Consider the following 20,552-nt stretch of genomic DNA (forward strand, 5'->3'; position numbering starts at 1 on the left):
TAGTTTCACAGTGCAGGTTAGAAGCAATTTCTTATCAGCAGCTTTTCAAGTGAATTCGCATTATCTGCTGCTGCTCAGCTTTAATTTTAACAAGGACTTCCACCACAATAGCTAACTCATTGAAAAGATACTACATACTAGGAAGTAACCCTTACATGCTTCCATGCATATCTACTTCATCACAGAGAATGCTTTACATTTATTACTCAAATGTCTTGACAACACAGTAAGGTAGGTTGTACTTGCTTTGAAAGGTTAAGTAATATCCCAGGGTCACACAGCTTACAAGTGGCAAAGCCAAGAATTGAACATGCTTCAGTCTAACTCTTGAGCCACGCTGTCTACCACTCTGCTACCTTTTATTGTAAGAAGGTAGCAGGTGAGCTTACTTTAAGGTAAACAGGGAGCAGGTGAGCTGGCTATCAACAACTGACTTCCACTGGAGAGAGATTATCTGCAGTAATTGTAGCCTATGTCACTGCAGCATGGAACCATATACTTAAAGGGAAATAGACACGAGTGAAAATAGCACCTTGTAGTAGCTTTTTATTTTCTTACAGAATCTAATTGGTTATGGTATACCTTATGGTACATATATTTTCCCCAACTTTTACTGACATAGCTTTTTGGTAACCATCAACTTCAATCAGCGTATGATGAAGATGTTGGCCTGAGATGATCTTGGGAGAAACATATGACAGAGCCAGGTAACTGTGGACCACATGTGAAGGTGGACCTGACTGCCAGGAAGAGTAGTGTGCACTTTATTCTGCCGGCAGTATGAGGCTACTGGAGACCTCCAACAGGGTGGGTGTCATGGTGCTGTAGCCATGTGCAGAATAGACGGAATGGCGAGGACTGGAGACTGAGAACTTCTAGGAGGGGTGTCAATCATTCAGGTAAGAAATGATGAAGTGTCCATAAAACCACTCTTTCCTGGCCCCTAGCTTTATGTTTACAATCATGCCAGTGGTGTACAGTACATATTAACGATGTCAGGCATCATGCCAAGTGGTAAGCATTGGGACTGCAAAGATGAAATTAACTTGGGAAAGTTTTCCCAAAAATAAAAATTAAGTTTTCACGTGAAATTGAAGATGTTAATTCAATCAAGAGTGAGGTCTTGGATGCTTAGCAAAATATTGCAGTAGGTCTATCTAAATACTCATCAAGTCCTTCCAAGTTCCAGTTTCTATTCTTTCAGCATGGGGGCACAGACATGGAGAGTCCCAGTGCAAAACATTGTGGGTGGAACCCAAGTCATCAAGGTCACAGTGATGGGAAAGTTATCTTGGCCACATACAACAGCACAACAAGACAATCCCTTATTTTTGTCCTGAGTGGTCCCATGTTGTTTCAAAGTATTCAAGCACATCATTTATTATATTATAAATCTGGGTGGCTTTGATTTTAGAACATTACGATTTTAAGAACTTAAGCTAAAGATAATGGGTTTGTTCTGACGCACTCCTATAGCTTAGGCATGAATATTTCCAATTCAAATCACAGCTCCTAGAAGTGAGGTCTCCACCTTCTCTCCCTCTCCTGCCCCTCACTGCTTCCTTGTGGGGAGTGCAATTGGGTGGAGACCCCCATATTGGAGGTTAAGTCACTACCACTGAGGGGAGTGCATTTTCCTAAACCAGATTACCTTTCTCAGGGAAGACCTGATGTCTCTGTTCCTCAAACTGTAGATAAAGGGATTTAGCATCGGGGTGACCACAGTGTACATCACCGAAGCAACAGCTCCCTTCTGTGCTGAGCGGGTTGAGGGGGGACTGAAATAAACACAAAAGGATGTCCCAAAGAATAGAGAGACCACAGACAGGTGAGAACTGCAGGTAGAAAAGGCTTTCCTCTTCCCCTGAGCTGAGGGGATCTTCAGGATGGTGGAGAAAATGTACGTGTAAGAGATAACCAGGCAAAGCACGCAAACCAGACCTGTGAGGCTGCCAATGGTGAAGATCACCAGCTCGTTGATGAAGGGGTCAGTGCAGGACAGACTCAGAAGGGGGTTGATGTCACAAAAGAAGTGTGGGATCTCGTGGTCTGCACAGAAGGACAGGCTGTTCATCAAGAGTGTGTGTAAGAGGGAGCTGAGGGCAGTCATGATCCAAGATGCAGACACGAGGAAGACACAGAGCCCAGGGCTCATGACCATGATGTAATGGAGTGGGTGGCATATGGCCACATAGCGGTCATAGGCCATGACTGCTAAGAGGAATGCCTCCAGCATCCCAAACAGCATAAAAAAATATAGTTGTGATAGACACCCCGCATATGAGATGACCTGATTCTGGATCCATATGTTTGCCAGCATCTTGGGGACTGTGGTGGACACAAAGCAGGTGTCTGCAAGGGAGAGGTTGACCAGGAAGAAATACATGGGAGTGTGAAGTTGAGCGTCAGCGATGATGGCCAGAATGATGAGGAGGTTGCCTGCCACTGTGATCAGGTACATGGACAGGAACAGCCCAAAGAGGACCTCCTGTTGCTCTGGCTGTGCAGGGAGCCCCAGGAGGAAAAATTCTGAGACGCTGGTCAGGTTTTCCCATCCCATTTGTCTGTAAGCAGAAAGTTGGGACAATTGAATGAGTTTGATAAGTCCTGCATTATGAACTCTGAAAATTATGCAATATGCCAATGTTGATCTTCTAGTCTGAGATGGAACCATATGACATCTCCAATGTTTAACTGGTTGGGACCTACAACAATAGAAGTTTCATGTACTTTAATGAAATTTTTGTAAATGCCTGTACTCGGTGCCAATGGAAAGAAAAGACTTGATCGTAATGGAAAAGAGGTGTTGTCTTTAAACTTCATTATATAATACTAATCCAATACATATGTTTTGTGGCTAACCTGGAGGTGTTTGTTGGCATAACTGTTGTGGTATTCATGTGGCCATTATGACATTAGTCCATCCTAACTCTCTACCCATATTATTTCCTCTCATTCATCTCTCTAGCTAAACTTCAGATCTCAGCTTAGATGTCACTTCTTCTAGGAATCCTTCCCTGTTTAAACTCTTACCGCAAACTCAGGTTCATGCCCCCCCACCCACCTTGCTCCTGCGCCTTCCCAATCAGAGCATGTGCCACTCTGCATTGTGATCATCAACTTGTCCTTGTCCTTCACACTCTCACTGGTGTGAGCACCACTGAGGGTAGGCAGAGAAAATGCCTATCTTGTTCATCTTTGGAATGTAGCATTACCCCTGAGCCTGGTGCAACATAGATACTCTGTGAGTATCCAGCTTGTGAATAAATAAACCCAAAGACTAGAAAGTAAAATTGGGTAGAGGTAATACCAAGCAGAGGAAACAGCTGAACCTTTTTTTTAAAATCTTTATTGTTGAAAGTATTACACATGTCCCCCTTTTTCCCCACTGCCCTCTCCACCCCCCTCATATCCTTAGACCTTCATCACCCTATAGTCTGTGTCTATGGGTTATGTATATACACATATAAGTTCATTGGTTGATCTCTTCTCCCTGCTTCCAAAATTTATAGGGAACTCATACAACTTAACAAAAGGAAGCCAAACAATCCAATTAAAAAATGGGCAAAAGACTTAAATAGACACTTCTCCAAAGTGGACATACAGAAGGCCAAAGGGCATATGAAAAAATGCTCAAAGTCAATAATCATCTGAGAGATGCAAGTCAAAACAGCCTGCACTTTTTTGTTACTAGTTTCTCACATACTAGTAGCTTTGAGTTAATGGAGTCCTGGCCATGGGAATATGTTGAAAACCTGGTTACAGAGACATAAAGATGTCAAACAAAGCAAACGCAGTCTTTCCAGGTGACAGTCTGGGAATGGAAAAGTGATTCAGCTGAGGGATTAACCCACAGAATTAGTTTTCCCTCTGCTACCTTTTCCCCTCCAAAGAACATGCCCCAGTTGCATCCAGTAAAATCACTAGTTACCAGATAATAATGGCATCTAGTGTCTTATTCCCTCACTGACCATGGGTATCTCTCACCAAACTGGTTTCCTCTTGTATGTGGATACACCAGGGACTGTTGCATGCTGCTCCCCTCTTATTAAAAAACCCACCAAAAGCAAAAATAGGAAATCCAGGAATAGAACACAATATACAACAGATTTTGGTTTGCTAACAGTGGCATTGCCACTTTGTGGGAAAAAGGAAGAGGGATTGAACAAATGTTGCTGAAACAAGCTAGTTAACACTTTGGGGGAAATTAATTTAGATTCATCCCCCACAGTGTTTACTGAATAAATTTCAGGTATCTAAAGCATTGTATCTACAGATATAATTATGAAGTAAGCAGAAGAAATTATAGTACTATAGCTATTTGATCTCAGGACAAGTGTGTCCTTTCTAATGACAAAAAAAAAAAAAAGGATACAACAAAAAAGGTGGAAAAATTGGTTTCATCAAATTAAATTAAAATTTTCTCCTTTTAAAGGAAAACATCATACACAAAGTAAAAGGCAAACAAAAAATGTGGGAAGATGCTTTCAACATACATTATAGAAAGAATTAATATTCTTAAGAGTAATTAATAATTTAATGAATAAGTAAAGGATACCCTGCCCAATAGAAAAATGAATAAATAACACTAAGTCACAGCCAGCAGGGGCAGAAATGTATCTAGTCTCAATTGTTTAATTCCAAGATTTGTGCTCTCCACCTTCTTCATGGTCTCCATAATCACCACACCTTGTCTGCTGGCAGCTAGAGTCCCCAAGATCACCAGATGGTGTGCAATTAGCCAAAATGTGATTATAATAGATGGCTTTTCCACCACTTTCTCCCAAGGGTCCCCGCACTACTCAGGTCCTCTGTCTATTAAACTTTGCATTCTCCATACCCCATAGACATAGCTCTAGGTGTTAGTGGATGGATTAGTGGGGTTCAGTACATGGCTGCATTGGTTGACCTTTCCCTTATGAGTATAGTCACTTCTGTAGTTTCCTGGCCCAACAGCCGTTGCCTTTTCCACTGCCCAGAGCCCACCCTCACCTCTCCCTCACTCAGGACAGAAGGTCTACTGACTAGGGCAGATAAAAAGGCTTCATAATCTCCACTCCCCTCAATCTCATCTCTTGACCATTTCTGGCTCAGCAGACATAGGAACCTCAGCCCTAACCCCCCCACCAGCTTTTCTCTTAGCTCCCTGAGTCACAGAGAGACCTTACTTCCTTTTTCTTTCTCCATTTGTTAAAGTTTAGTCCCAACTTTTAGGCCAGCTCTTGCCTCATGAATACCAAGTACTTTTTCAAAACATAAAACTCATTCAATGCAGTGCCCTTCCTTTTCGAATGGAGTCAGTGGGCATTTTCCAGGCTTGTTATAAATGAAAACTCTCTTAACCTCTCAAAACAAATTTATTCTTACATTTTATATTAGCTCTGCTGTTTTAACACACAAATTTCATGTTGCTTATAATTTTTGGTGAATTTAGCTAGGATATTTTCTGGACTCAGGTTCACATTTGAAAATGGAAATGAAATTTAGAGAACTCATGTTTCTCACTTTGAAGAAAGAAACATCCAGAGGAAAGAAGTAAAAGTTATAGGGTTAAAATCAGAGGGAATAAGGTGTGTGTGTGTAGGGAGAAGACTGAGTGATCAGAAGATGTCTGAAGCTTCTATTCCTATAATTGGTCCAAATATAAATATTTTAATCCCACCTCCTCAAATAATATATATTTTGTTGACTAGTATGTTTGATAAAAATCTCTGAAAAATTAAACAGAAAGCCAGCAGCAGTGATTACTTGTGAGAGATTTGGGGACTGGGTGGATGAGACACAGATGAAGGAGGGAGATTTTCATGTGTACCTATAGTACATTTTTTCCTCTCATTTTTTGTTGTTGTTTTTAAATAGTTTGGTAAACAATTTATATTGATTATATTAGTTTTAGGTATAAACAATAGTAAGAGGTTTAAGCCATGTGAATGTACTACTTATTGAAAAATAAATTATGGAAACCATTCCCCTAAAACAAACCATGGGCTCATAAAACGTATAAAATGAAAAACAGTGCAGAATAATGCAGCCTCTCTTTTCTAGAGATTCCGTAATAGCAGACACATTTGCTTGATTGAAGCCACATCCTTTTCATCTCTTTATGCGGTGTGGGGTCCTGAGTGTGTCCGTTCATGTGTTTGTGCATGTGTGTGAGTGTGTGAGGTCATGTGTGTCTCCTGCAAAGGCTGGTGTTTGAGTGACAGGGATCAGCGTTGAATTATCTGAAGAGAAGTCACTGTTGATTCCTGTGCCCTGGTCTCTTTACAGCACATGACTCTCATTGTCTGTAAGATTTTATGGACATGGGACTCTACCTCCTTAGGTCACTGAAGCAGCCCATTGTTGGTATAGGACTACTTGTGCAAGATGGGCTCCTAAGTATCCACAGGGTAGAATGGGCAAGGGAAAAGAAGAGAGAAAAAAATAAGCAAAATAGAGTCATGTGTCTTCTCTCTTAGTCCTTACCTGGTTGTTCGTGCCAATTGCTGAGGGTGTTACTGGAAGGCTTCTGTTTGCCTCACATACATCTCTCACACAGTGGATGGTCAGAAGAAGGTGACAGGAACTCCATTTTAAGGCATCAAAAGGAAATTTGTTTCATGCTCTGAATATGTTGAATAATGATTCTTGCCATCACTGCACCTGTTCAAACTTCTCCTTTTGCCTCACGGTATTAGAGAGGTTCTTGTTTTTGTCCATTCTGAGGAAAAAAGGACAAGAGCTCTGGATAAGATTATTATCATGCCAGCATATATCATCCTGGGAAACTACATTCACAGAACACCACACAGAGCCTAGAAGCAGCCACATAGCATCCCTGTTTCTTTCAGAATTTGCTGCTAATGCCTGCCCCTTGTACTTGTTCAGAAAACCCATGAGAAATGTATTCTTTTAATTTCACCAATACTCTTGGAATTGAGATTCTTCTATTCTTAGTTATGGATTGGGCCAATCTTAAGACTTGGCAAATTAGAGATAATTAATTCTGTGGAGTACCCCAAACCCAAGAGGATTGAGAACACAGTGTGGTGTCCCTGCTGTGAGCTGGTCCAAGAGAGACTAATACATTAGGGACCTGTCTAAGGTACCTCTGTGGCCCCATGGATCCTAGCAATCTATTCACTGGAAAAACAGCTAAGGTGTTTTGGTCAATTCACTTAGCCTTGTGATATTTTCTTGGTATTTTTCAGGGGGGCTTAAGTGGAGGCCTTTAGCACACTACCAGGGCCAGATGAGGTGAGCCACTGTTGGCTCAGAGAGTACCTTACCATCTTGTCTTCTTCTCAACATGATAATCCTAGCCCAGCTTGAGGTGCTGTTGGTGCAGCCCCACTTGTACTATATATACCTCCTTTGGGCTAGGGAGAACAGAGGTAAGAAACTGGGCATTATCAAGGCAGGTGCCTGCAACCTGAATCCTATCCTTGCAGATGCTTCAAGAACAGATCAATGGGGCAGGTGGAAGCTAAAATGACACCAGTAAATGAAATCTCTTCTTTTCTTCTGGAGAAATGGTCCCATAATTACCCCTCTGCCTTAAGGTCATCTACTCAAGGATGCAGAGAATAAAGAAGCACAGAATGTGGATGACTTGGGCATGCGGGTTATTCTTGGGTCTCCTTGGGACAGTGGCCAATTTCTTGTGTGTTCTAGAAGTGCTGGCATGAGATACACTTAAGTCAGTAATCTAATGCTTTCAATATATTATTCCATTTTATTAAACAAAATAACCACATAGCTCCATGTTTTAAAAAATCTAGTTTAATTTTTTTTTCTTCCATGAGCAAACAGAATAGAGTGAACTGATTTTATAGGAACAACATGTAACATGACTTGGAACATTGTTATCTGATACTCAGAATTTACTGACAAAGTAGAATGGCAACGGGCACAGCTAAAGGGACAGAAGTAGTGAAGAAAGCAAATGCAGTTGCTGGAACTAGAAATATTATCTGTGCTGAGTCCTTCTTTCTATATCACTTCCTTTTTCTTAGAACTGGAGAGGTACAACATGAAGAGCGCTCGAATCCAACTCATGTTTCCTCCGTGTGACCATATTAGCATCTCCAAATGTTGTATCATAAACCAGCGAGTGAGATACAAGATGCCTTAATGAGCCAATTAATTAGGAGTCGTTTATTGCGCACGTGACCCAGAGGGAGGTGTCTCTTCCAAATCTTTGAGCAACACATACAGGAAGTTTTTCGTATTTATACCTTTCGAACTTCTTTGCAGATTTTACAAAGGGCTCTGTGTGAGTTATTGTTACAGACAGTTTTTAATCTTGGAACATAAAGAACATTTGGCATAAGAATATGGGAATTATTATCAGTATTAGTCCATTACGTTAGATGGCTAGCTTGCAAGGTCAGACAGTTAAGTTTATATTTTTCTGTTATTCAAACTAAAATATTATTTTATAGAATAAGAGACTGTCTAAAAATGACAGAGTTTGCAGAACAATGGACTACCTAACAATAGTAGAGAATTCAAACAGCAGTTTTGTACAAGATGGAGGTTACTATGCTTCATAAAGACCCCTTTACCTTTTTTTCCACAGTCCTGATCTAGAGAGGTATAGCATGGTGACAAAAGATTGCAAGTTATTTAAAGTTTGGCTTCAGATAGCCTGGGACTGAATTTGAGCTACGTGGACCTGCACAAGTTTTTTTAATTCTCCTACCCCGAGTTCTCTCATTTTAATGACCCCCGAATTAATCCTTCATGTGTGGAACAGGTTCCAGCAAAGGATAAAGAATTAAACTGAGATTTGAGCTGTTCCCTAAGAGAAAGAGTTTCTAGTTTGATTTCAGCCAAGTTATATGCCTTTTGAAACAAACAAGTAAACAAACAAAACCCTAACATTTTATGAAAAATATAACATAGTCCAGTTTCCATAATACAATATTCACAATGTCCAGGAATCAACAAAAGTTATTAGACATATAAAGAAACTAGGAAACAGGAACCATTCTCAAGAGAAAAGAAATTCAGTGGAGACACCCATGAGGGGAATCAGATGTTAGACTTACCAGAGAAGGCTTTCAAAACAGTTATTATCACCTGGCTGGCATGGCTCAGTGGTTGAACATCAACCTATGAACCAGGAGGTCAAGGTTCAATTCCCGGTCAAGGCACATGCCTCATTTGTGGGCTCGATCCCCAGTGTGTGGTGCACAAGAGGCAGCAGATCAATGACTTTTTCTCATCACTGATGTTTCTATTTCTCTTTTCCTCTCCCTTCCTCTCTGAAATAAATTAAAATACATTAAAATATAAAAGTATATCAAAAATAAAGATAAAACAGCTTTCCTCCATGAAGTAAAGAAAAATGTACAAGTTATAAAATAACTTCACAAGGATGAATGTGTTTTCCAATATTAATAATTTGAAAAGTCTGTGCAGACTTTTATGCTAGCTCATCAGAACTCGATCATGTGGTCATAGAGAGTGGATTAATTATAAAAATATTAGCAAGTAAGGTCAATATTGGATGGCAAAGAGCTTACAATGTTAAGTAATCCAGTATATTTTTTTCTACAAAAATGTGAAATTATAAACACTTATTGCCTTAAAGTTATGAAGCAAAAATTTTGGCAACCATTAAAATAAAGCACAGTTACCATTTTCTCCTGTGTGTGTGTGTGTGTGTGTGTGTGTGTGTGTGTGTGTAATAAGTATATAAACAGTATTGTTAACTATAGGCATAGTGATGTTCAATCTTCAGAAATTATTCATCTTGCAGAACTAAATTTTGCAGCCTTTCACCAATATCTTTCCTATCCCTTGCACAGCTAAGAGGCTCACAAATGATATTGATGTTGGTGGTGTGAAAACCACATTTTGAGTAGCAAGGCTATCAAGGAGATAAAGGACCAATAATCAGAAAATTATTAGTCATTGAATAGAGAAATTGAAGAAGATAAAAAAATAAAAGCATATATGGTAGTCATAGTTAGAAAGAAATTAACACCATTACAATTGTCATATTACCCAAACCAATCTATAGATTCAACGTAATGCCTATCTATAGCACTTTTCACAGAACTAAAACAAAGAATCCAAAAATGTATATGGAAGCACAAAAGATGCCAAATAGCCACAACAGTCTTGAGAAAGAAGAACAAAGTTAGAGGTATCAGGCTACCTGATAGCAAACTATTCTACAAGGCTATGTTCATCAAAAGAGCATGGCACTGGCATAAAAACAAAAACGTAAATCAGTGGAACAGAATAGAGAGTCCAGAAACAAACCCACACCTATATGGTCAATTAATATTTAACAAAAGCAAGAATGGGGTAGAGACAGTCCATTTAATAAATGGTGTTGGGAAATTTGGACAAATACATTTTATAAAGGGGAACTAGACCACTTTATTAAATCATATACTAGAATAAACTGAAAATGAATTAAAGACATAAATGTAAGAGGTGAAACTATAAAACCCATAGAAGAAGCTGTAAGCAAGCCTGGCCAGTTGGCTGAGTGGATTGAGGGTTGCCCCAGGCATCAAAGGTTGATTCCAGGTCAGGTCACATGCGTGGGTTGTGGGCTTAATCCCAAGTAAGGGGGTACAAGAGGCAGCCGACCTAAGTTTCTCACTCATTGATGTTTATATATCTCTCTCTCCCTTCCTCTGTTTCTAAAAATCAATAAAAACATATTTTTAAGAAAACATAAGCAGTAAGCACACTAACATTTGTCTTAGCAATATTTTTTCTGATCTATCTCCTCAGGCAAGGGAAACAAAATAAAAAATAGACAAATGGAACTACATCATACTAAAAAACAATTATGCACAACAGAGGAAACGATCAACAAAATGAAAAAAAAAACTACTGTATTGGAGAAAATATTCACCAATGATACATCTGATAAAGGGTTAATATCCAAACTTTATAAAGAACTTATCCAACTCAACACCAAACAAACAAAAAACCCAACAAACAAAAACACACAACAATCCAATTTAAAAATGGGCAGAAGACTTGATTGGACACTTCTCCAAAGAGAACATAAAAATGGCCAATAGACATATGAAAAGATCCTCAGACTCACTAATCATTAAAGAAATGCACATTAAAACCACAATGTGGTATCACCTTGCACCTGTCAAAATGACTACCATCAATAAATCAACAAACACTGCTGGTGAGTGTGTGGAGAAAATGGAACCCTTGTGCACTGTTGGTGTAAATGCAGATAGGTGCAGAAAACAGTGTGGAGTTACCTTAAAATATTAAAAATGGAACTGCCCTATGACCCAGCGATTTTACTTCTGGGAATATATTCAAAGAAACCTGAAATGCTAATTTGAAAGAATATATGTACCTGTATCTTCATTGCAGTGTTATTTGCAAGAGCCGTGATTTGGAAGCAGCCCAAGGGTGCATTGGTAGATGAGTGGATAAAAAGCTGTGTACATTGACACAATGGAACACTATGCGGCTGTAAAAAAGAAGGAAATCTTACCCTTTGCAATAGCATGTTTGGACCAGAAGAGCATTATACTAAGTGAAGTAAGCCAGTTAGATAAACACAAGTATTATATGACTTCATTCATATGTGGAATCTAATGGACAGTATAAAACTAACAAACAAAATACAAACAGACTCCTAGATAGAGAACAGACTGGCAGGTGTCAGAGGGGAGGGGAGGGGAGGAGGGCTGTAGAACTGAGAACAAAAAAGTTGCGAAGGAAGCCCTGGCCAGTGTGACTCAGTTGGTTGGGCATCTTCCTGTGCACTGAGTTTGCTGATTCCATTCCAGGTCAGGACACATGCCCAGGTTGCTGACTCGATTCCCAGTAGGTGGTGTGCAGGAGGCAGCTGATCCATGTCTCTCTCATCAATGTTTCCATCTCACTACCCCTCTCCCTTCCTCTCTCTCTAAAATCAATAAAAACATATTTTAAAAAGAACACAAAATTCATTTATCAAAAACTTTAAAAACACATTTTTAATACTTAATACATGGTAACTAAGGGAAACATCTGAGTTTATATTTTTATACTCTGCACACTAGAAACGGTTAAACGCTGCCCGTCCAAGAAAAGAAAGATTTTAAAGGTGTCTCAGAGACCCAGGCATTTCCCTATGGTTTCTGAACACTCATATCATAATTCTCAAAGTGCTCCATACCCCAAGGTAATGTAAATATTTAATATTGGGGCCTCTTTTTTTACATATAATCTTTGACTCTTAGGGATTTTCCCTCTTAATAAAACTTAATTTTATTCAAACCAAATCAAATTCAGTCTTGTCTTCTCATCAATTACGTTGTCAGATATGAAAGGCGGCATGTGAAGTGATTTCAGTTCAATGAAAACCCAAGGTACGTAAATCCATAGACACACAGAGAGATGAGGGACTGTGAGGGGCTGAGAGACATATTCTGAGAGGGATTGTGATGTGATGTGATGGTTGCCAAAAATGGTGAATCTGCTTAATGACGTTGAAATTGACACTTTGAAGGATCACAGAGATGAATGTTATATAATTTAAATTAACTTTATTTTTAATAGTATTTATTAAGTTTTATTGAAAATACATTTTATTTTACTCAGTAGTATAAGAAAAACACAGTAAAATTCAAGGTATATGTAAGATAAACACAAATATTTTGAAAACTGCTATTACTGGGGAGGGGAAGCCCTCTCTGCTGTGGCAGCTGACACAGGCTGCCGCCCAGGACCTGGGACCGCAGGCCTCGCAGGAGCTGAGGCAAGTTGCTCACAAGCTGCAGGTGGTTCCATGTCTGGAAGTTCAGTGACAGCTGTGCCTGGAGCTCAGGAGAGGGCACCAGAGTTGGCATTGCCTCTTTAGGTGTTTCTTCATCTTGCTCTGGAGCTGCTTCTGTAGATCCAGGAAGAGAACATGTTACACCATGACTGCCTTTTGTGCGCCTTCCAAGGAAGGGAACCTCCCATCTCCATCACTGAAGTCCCAGTTCAAGCCCCACCCCAGGAAGTCCTCCAGACTGCAGGCCCTGGGCACTGACCTGAGCGGCTCTGTGCTCCTGCCTAAGCCCAGCCTCTGGGGGCTCTTCTCTGTGTGGCCCAGCCCGATCCCATCCCCACTTGCCCACACCACCAAATCCACATGCACAGCTCTCTTTGACTCTTTCCCTTTTTTCTAGAAGCCTTCAGACCTCTGTCCTCTTGCAGAAATTCCACCATATGTGGGATCCAGGGTTTTGCCAGCTTCTCCAAACCACAGCCCCATACTGCCCTCACAGCCCTGATTCCAAGCCCACTCACGTTTTGTGCTGGTCCAGAGGTCCACCCTCCTCTTCAAAACATGGGAAGATGCAGCAATACATCAAGGAGGCCAGAAGGATGTCATATCAACTCTCCTGTGGACACTACCTGCCTGTGCAGCCTAGTGCAGTGGTCAGAAAACCGTGGCTCGCGAGCCACATGCGGCTCTTTCGCCCCGAGTATGGCTCTTCCACAAAATACCACGTGCGGGTGATATTTACACGTACAGTGCAATTGAAACTTCGTGGCCCATGCGCAGAAGTCGGTTTTCGGCCTGGGCGAGCCTATTTTGAAGAAGTGGCGTTAGAAGAAGTTTAAAAATTTTGGCTCTCAAAAGAAATTTCAATCGTTGTACTGTTGATATTTGGCTCTGTTGACTAAAGAGTTTGCCGACCACTGGCCTAGTGTGACTGAATCGTTCCCAACTAGCAGGAAGCTCTGCGGTGCAGGCTTGGGGTCTGCTCTGGGCACTGGATTATGCTCAGTGCCTAGAGACGTGTCTGTACCTGGCAGGGCTTCTCATATTTGCTGAATGAATGAGCCCTAATCAGATAGCTGGGTGACCTTGGGGCCCCAATGCTCACCACTGGGATTTCTAACCTGTCTTCACCCAGGGGAGGGACCCCTAATGGACTCTCCAATCTCTTTATCAAATGAGAAAAGAGCTTAGCCCAAGGCCTGGACGAAAATCACAAATGAGGCAGAGGCTTCATCAAAAGGAAGAAAAAAATGACCAGTTAGTACAACCACAGCCCCTCCCGCACACTCTCCACTGTCCAGGCACCCAGACAACACTTTCTAGGGAGGACCCACCTCTCCCTCCCCCTGGTCCCTACAATCACCCTAGGAAGCTGGGCCTAGGCTCTCCCCATGTTCAGAGGATCAAACACTCAGAGAGATGCAGGGACCTGAAGACTCACAGCAAGCCGGTGGCTGAGTGGCCACTGTGCTGTGGAGGGGCAGGGCTCACCTGGTACATGGTTGGTCCCACCCACGTTGGTTAGTAGCACATGTTCTGTATGAACACAGAAGGGTGGCTGGGGAACCCACCCAGCTGCTGCTCCTCGGACAGGTGCAGGCTGCGTGTGTCTGCTGCTCCTCGGAGCAGTGCGGGCTGCGCAGGGCTGCCACTCTTCAAACATGGGCGGTCTGCTCGGCAGCTGCTGCTCCTTGGACCAGTGCAGGCTGCTCTGGCGGCTGCTGCTCTTCAGACCAGTGCGGGCTGCTCGCGACCATTCTGTTCCTGGTAAGGCGGCTGGCTGCCCACGGAGCTGCTGCTCTTTGGACGGGGGATGGGCTGCTTGCCCTGCTGCTGCACCTCCGGCAGGAGTGAGCTGTACCTGTGGCTGCTGCTCCTGGGATGAGGGTGGGCAGCTCACCCAGCTGCTGCTTCTCGAACAGGCACACAGGCTGTGTGGCTGCTGCTCCTCAGACCAGTGCGGGCTGCTCTCAGTGCTTATGTCCTAGTACTGGGGCGGGCTGCTCATACAGCTGCTGCTACTGGGACAGGAGATGGGCTGCTTGCGTGGCTGCTGCTCCTCGGTCCAGAGCGGGCTTCTCTGGCAGCTGCTTCTCCTTGAATGGAGGCGGGCTGCTTGTGGCACTGCTGTTCTCATGGGGGCTGCTCACAACGCTGCTATTCCTTGGACAGGGGATGGGCTGTTTGCGTGGCTGCTGCTAGGTTGTTGCTCCTCTTCACACATGGGTGGTCTGCTCGGGTGGCTGCTTGTCCTCGGGCCAGTGTGGGCTGCTCTGGTGGCTGCTGCTCTTCGGACCAGGGTGGGCTGCTCCTGGTCAGCTGCTGATCCTCGGAAGGTGGCTGGCTGCTCACATAGCTGCTGCTCTTCGGACAGGGGATGGACAGCATGCTTGACTGCTGCTCCTCAGGCCGTTTAAGCTGTTGCTCCGAGGATGGGGGCAGGCAACTCACCCAGCTGCTGCTCCTTGAACAGGTGCAGGCTGCCTGTGGCTGCTGCTCCTCAGACCAATCTGCGCAAGATTGCTGCTCCTCCGATGTGGGCGATCTGCTCCTGTGAATGATGCTCCTTGGTCCTGGGCGGCTTCTCCGGCGGTTGCTTCTCCTTCAAAGGGGGCGGGCTGCTTGTGCCACTGCTGTTCCTGGTAAGGGCCTGGGCTGCTCACAAAGCTACTGTTCCTTGGACAGGGGATGGGCTGCTTGCGTGGCTGCTGCTAGGTTGTTGCTCCTCTTCAAACATGGGTGGTCTGCTCAGGTGGCTGCTGCTCTTTGGACCAGTGAGGGCTGTGGAGGGCTGATGCTCTTTGGACATGGGCAGTCTGCTATGTGGCTGCTGCACCTCAGACCAAGGCAGGCTGCTCGCAGTGCTGCTGTTCCTTCTACACTGGCGGGCTGCTCCTAAAGCTGCTGCCATTTGGAGAGGGGATGGGCTTCTTGCATGGCTGTGGCTCCTTGGGGGGCAGTGAGCTGTACGTGCGGCTGCTGCTTCTCAGATAGGAACTGGCCGCTCACCCAGCTGCTGCTCTTCAGTTAGGGGCAGGCTGCATGTGGCTGCTGCTCCTCAGACCAGTGGGGGCTGCGCAGGTTTGCCACTCCTCAGATGTGTGCGACCTGCTCCTGTGGCTGCTGCTCCTCAATCTGGGGCGGGCTTCTCCGGCGGCTGCTTCTCCTTGAATGGGACTGGCTGCTTGCAGCACTGCTGTTCCTCGGAAGGTGGCTGGCTGCTCACAGAGCTGCTGCTCTTTGGACAGGGGATGGCTTCTTGAGTGGCTGCTGCTCCTCAGGCGGTTTGAGCTGTATGTGTGGCTGTTGCTCTGCTGATGAGGGCGGGCAGCTCACCCAGCTGCTGCTCCTGGGGCGGGGGAGGGGGGGCGGGGGGGGTGCTCACATAGCTGCTGTTCCTTGGACAGGGGATGGGCTGCTTAGTGGCTGCTGCTAGGTTGTTGCTCCTCTTCCAACATGGGTGGTCTGCTCAGGTGGCTGCTGCTCTTCGGACCAGGGTGGGCTGCTCGTGACGCTGCTGTTCCTGGTAAGGCGGCTGGCTGCTCACATAGCTGCTGCTCTTTGGACAGGGGATGGGCTGCTTGCACGGCTGCTGCTACTTGGTGGGGGTGTGAGCTGTACCTGCGGTTGCTACATCTCTGCTGGGGGCAGGCTGCTCCTATAGCTGCTGCTCTCTGGACAGGTGCAGGCTGCCTGTGGCTGCTGCTCCTCGTACCAGTGCAGCCTGCGCACGGCTGTAGCTCTTCGGAAATGGGCAGTCTACTAGTGTGGCTGTTTTTCCTAGGTCTGGGGCAGGCTGCTCAGGCAGCCGCTGCTCCTCGGACCGATGAGGGCTGCTCAAGGCGCTGCTCTTAAGACCCACAGCACAGCGCTGAAGTAGTGTTGTGCCCCTGCCTCCACGATCTTCATTGGCATCGGGGGCTGGGAATTGTAGTGAGAGTGACTGTATCCATGAGAGGATGGTGCTCAGGACACTCTCATGGGCCACTGTCATTAAACTTTTCTAAAGAATCATAGAGGTTATCTATGTCCTTCTCCACCTCAGGGACATTCTCCAAAGACGCCTCCTCCAGGTCCAGGTCTTTCTTCCACATTTGGACCTGGCGCAGCCACGCCCCAACTTTCTTGTTGGCATCTTGTTGCCTGGTCATGAATGGCGAACTTACTCTTTCTTCGTGCTGCTTCTTGGGTTCTTCCACTTTGAAGTCCTCCTCATCCTGGTCCTGCCTGTGCCTGGGATCATGGCTGGCCTGCAGTTCAGAGATGGTTTCATATTCTATTTCAGAGTAATGAACCCTGGACTTGGCCTCCTGGGTGCTGTGAATGAGGTCAATGGACTGGCTGGACAGTGAAGAGATGGTGACTTCGGCTACGTGGGTAGATGCCTCCCTGATGGTGGAGTAGAGGCTCAAAACCTGGCCAGCCTCAGGGGCTCGCTGTATCACCTCAGCCATGTCGATGGTGCCCATGGCCAGCGTCTGGTAACCCAGGATGGTCTGGTTTTCAAGACGCAGCTTCTTCTGTAGCATGATCTGCAGCTTGTTACCTTCCCTCTTGATGGAGTGGGGGTACTGCAGGGAGAAGGTCAGTTTCAGGTCGGTCTTCACTGGTCTCCTGGGAGGCATCACAATCTCATCAGACCTGAGGACGAACTTTGAGTTCTTACTCCTCACAGCAATGACTAAGGAGGTCAATTCCTTGGCCAGCTCCTTGCGAATCAGCAGCTTGGTCAAGGTGAGGCTGCATAGCTCAGGCACCCAGGTGGGGATGGAGCAGTCCACCTCCCAGGCTCCAAAGAGGTTCATAGGCACCAGTTTTTTGCATGCAGCTGGCATACTATCTAGGCCAGTGGGTGGTGATGAAGCTGTAGCTGCAGGCCTCATGGAGGACTTATTTTTACCCTGTGTTGGGAGAGGGGGCACATGCCATCAGTGGCAGCTCATAAACTGCCAGGTGGGTTGGGGGCTGCAGCTCAGACTGAACCCCCAGTCACTCAGTGATTGGTGGCAATAGGTGGGGCAGGAGTGACCATAGGGGCCATGTGCTAACCTGGCAGCCTTGCAAACTCAGAGACCTAAAGTGACCACAAAGGGTGGTCTGAAATTAAAACTTTTAAACTAAAATAAAAGCAGTTTGTGGTGGGCAGACACATCCTAGGCCTGCATCTTCCCTGACTAGGGTCAATCTTGACCTTAACTGAGTCTATTTTCTTTTTGCATCTAGAATAATATATCCTCAGGATGTCAACATAATTTTCCTTTATGCAGACCCCTCTAAGCACAGGCACCGCTCTGCTCTCTGCAGAGACCACACATCCCCTCAATGTTATTGGGTTCGTTGTTGACTGTTAACTACCCGGCACACACCCAAGTGACATAAGTACGTGTCTACCATTTTACTGTTCCTCCAACCTCAGAGTTTTCCCCACTTTGCTTTCTTCTGGCTCCCTAATCTATCACCAAAGGACTTCATGGGACCCACGTTTGAATCTATCAACAAAGGACTTCATGGGACCCACATAGGTCTCCTGTTTGAATTTTAATGTATAAAATAAGGTGCAAAGCTGCCATTCTCCAGAGCATTATCTCCATCTGTTGAGATTTTGTTTTGTGGCAATTGGTGACACTTTTGCTCAAATAAACTCACAAAAATTCTTCACAGGATTGAAATTTCTTACATTGACATGAGAAAAGATACTTGCAGGAATTATAGGTGAGGAATGATGAAACACATTAGTACCTTAGGTTATTTCTTAGCAGAGAATGTACATCACCTCCCTGTATTAACAGCATCAGTCCTGGAATTTCTGACAAAATATCTCATTCTAAGATGAGAACATAGAGGTTTTTCTGGGGTGGGAGGGTCTGGATATTAGGAAAAGTGGGGTGTTCAGGGCAGCACCGTTGACATGGCAACAGGAGGGGATCACATCCAGGTCCCACAGCAGTGAAGAGATGGATCGCCAGCCCTGATAACATGTCCCCCTCCTGGTAGGTTGTGCTGCCCAGAGAGGCCTCAGCTCCTGACCGGGAGGGTCTATGGGGATGTGGTCCCCAAGGCAGCAAAGGGCAAAGCAACAGACTTGGTACCTTGAGCTCCACCTCCTTCTGGGAAAAGCATCCCCACTAATCACCATGATGTGTAAGCGTGGGAGACGGTGTGTAAGGATTGTCAGGACAACTTGGACACGTGGAAATGGGCATTCGGAAGGGAAAGTCTGGCTCTAGCAGGTTTGGCTCAGTGGATAGCACATTGGCCTGCAGACTGAAGGGTCTTGTGTTCAATTCCGGTCAAGGGCACATGCTCGGGTTGCAGGCCTGATCCCCAGGAGGGGGAGTGCAGGAGACAGCCAAGGGAAGTTTTTCTCTCATCATTGATGTTTCTATCTTTCTCCCTCTCCCTTCCTCTCTCTGAATTAAAATATATATTAAAAACAAAAGGAAAGCCTGTAGAAAAATGCAAAAATACTCGTGACTGAGCATAAAGTGAAATGGTACAAAGTGTCCCTTCTGATATTTCCAAAACTTTGTGGACAGTGACTTTCATCTTATCTAAAAGGGGATAGACATTGAGAGTGGGTTGGAAGGAGATGTGGACACAGATTCCTTTGGAAATTGGAATCTGGGAGAGATCTCTGGGGAGTAGCAGGGAGCCTTCTCAAACCTGAGGGCCTCTTTGACTGCAAGAGGTCCTGGAGTCTGGGTCAACCCAGCTGCTACACTCACTCTGCGGCCGTGCTGCATGCGTGAGGAGGGATGGGGCACCTGTGCTTCCTGCAGGTACATGGAGTTGAGGACCCCATCTGTTGGCTCCTCTCTGTTCTCCTGTGCAGAGCTCTGTAAAGACAGTTCCCAGTCACCAGGGGAAAGCCTCAGAGCCCTGTTTTGCTGGTTCTCTGCCCCTGTGACCCTCCACTCCAGACACACACACACACACACACACACACACACACACACACAGTGTGATCTGCTGACACCTCTACTGGTGAGGAACAGGCATGACAGCCTGAGGGCATGGGATTCCCTTTGGCACAGATAAGGGACCCATCTGGAAGCCCATCTACCTCCATCTGCCTGCCCTGTCCTGGGGTGTGTCCATGACAGGACTGCTAGGTTATCCGAGACCCAGCAACCTCTTTCTGTCCCAGGGGTATGTGGGCTGCACAGGGATGGCTCCCAGAGGTGGCCTAGCCAGGACTGGTCTGACCCCGGCCACCTTATGTTACCTGAGGCCATATTTTTGAAGATAGCCAGCAACTTCGGGGACAACGGTTGAACCAACGCCTGCACCATCTGGAAAAGTTCTCAATGTGGGGTCTCCGGAAGCAAGAGCACCAATCACTGGGAAGAGAGCAAGAGAACATCTTGCACTGGCAAATGCCTCATGGCAAGTGAGCTGCCTGTGGGGCTAGATGTGGGTGCCTGGTTACAGGGTGTCCAAGTTCTATTGGATAGTGACCTCAGTACCTGGGATTGTCTTGCCTCAGTCCCCTCATCTCATGACAGCTATGCAAATAGTCCTATGGGTCGCTGTCTGTGGACCCCTCTTCTCCGTGAAACACCTGATCTGTGCACAGTGAAATCAACACACTCCTCTCCCCAGCACCTTTGAACTTCTGGTGGCAGCCAAGATCCAGAATTTGAGGAGACAGACCTGGGCTCAGACTCAACTCATCATTCTTACCTCTTCCTGGATAAGTCACTGTGCTTGTCAGGGCCCGTCTCTCTCCTCCTGCACAATGGGTTATGCAGCAAGTGCTTCTTAGGGCTGTTCTGGCTCATGTGGGGAGTAGCTGTAAAGTAGGAGGAGG

At 45.1% G+C, this 20,552-nt stretch overlaps 2 protein-coding genes across 6 annotated transcripts; both read right to left on the reverse strand.

Moving 5' to 3' along the window:
* Positions 1-1,612: 1,612 nt before the first annotated feature.
* LOC103291785 (olfactory receptor 1G1) lies at positions 1,613-2,674 on the reverse strand. Its single transcript, XM_008147904.2, has one exon. The coding sequence runs from the start codon at positions 2,672-2,674 to the stop codon at positions 1,613-1,615; it is 1,062 nt and encodes a 353-aa protein (XP_008146126.2).
* Positions 2,675-16,423: 13,749 nt separating this feature from the next.
* LOC129147305 (phosphofurin acidic cluster sorting protein 2-like) lies at positions 16,424-20,134 on the reverse strand. Of its 5 annotated transcripts, none has more exons than XM_054708817.1 (3): positions 19,968-20,134; positions 19,507-19,578; positions 16,424-17,643 (listed from the first exon to the last, which is right to left on the reverse strand). In XM_054708817.1, exons 1-3 carry the CDS (start codon positions 20,103-20,105, stop codon positions 16,720-16,722), a joined length of 1,134 nt encoding a protein of 377 aa, XP_054564792.1. In that variant the 5' UTR covers positions 20,106-20,134; the 3' UTR covers positions 16,424-16,719. The 5 variants fall into 5 exon arrangements, with proteins under 5 accessions (XP_054564792.1, XP_054564789.1, XP_054564794.1 ...); XM_054708814.1 differs by having other exon boundaries at positions 19,468-19,578; XM_054708819.1 differs by having other exon boundaries at positions 16,424-17,356; positions 19,406-19,578.
* Between the last annotated feature and the right edge of the window lie 418 nt (positions 20,135-20,552).

The sequence above is a fragment of the Eptesicus fuscus genome, chromosome 20 (assembly GCF_027574615.1).
Source record: "Eptesicus fuscus isolate TK198812 chromosome 20, DD_ASM_mEF_20220401, whole genome shotgun sequence".
Lineage (NCBI taxonomy): Eukaryota > Metazoa > Chordata > Mammalia > Chiroptera > Vespertilionidae > Eptesicus > Eptesicus fuscus.

Bases quoted from the DNA above. Each gene is read 5' to 3' on its own strand.
- LOC103291785 (XM_008147904.2), bottom strand. From the start codon at position 2,674: ATGGTTCCATCTCAGACTAGAAGATCAACATTGGCATATTGCATAATT.
- LOC129147305 (XM_054708814.1), bottom strand. From the start codon at position 20,105: ATGTTCTCTTGCTCTCTTCCCAGTGATTGGTGCTCTTGCTTCCGGAGA. The intron at 19,579-19,967 runs GTAACATAAGGT...CTGTCTTTACAG, and splicing joins CTTCAAAAATATGGCCTCAG to AGCTCTGCACAGGAGAACAG. The intron at 17,644-19,467 runs GTGAGTGTAGCA...CTCCCAACACAG, and splicing joins GCATGCAGCACGGCCGCAGA to GGTAAAAATAAGTCCTCCAT.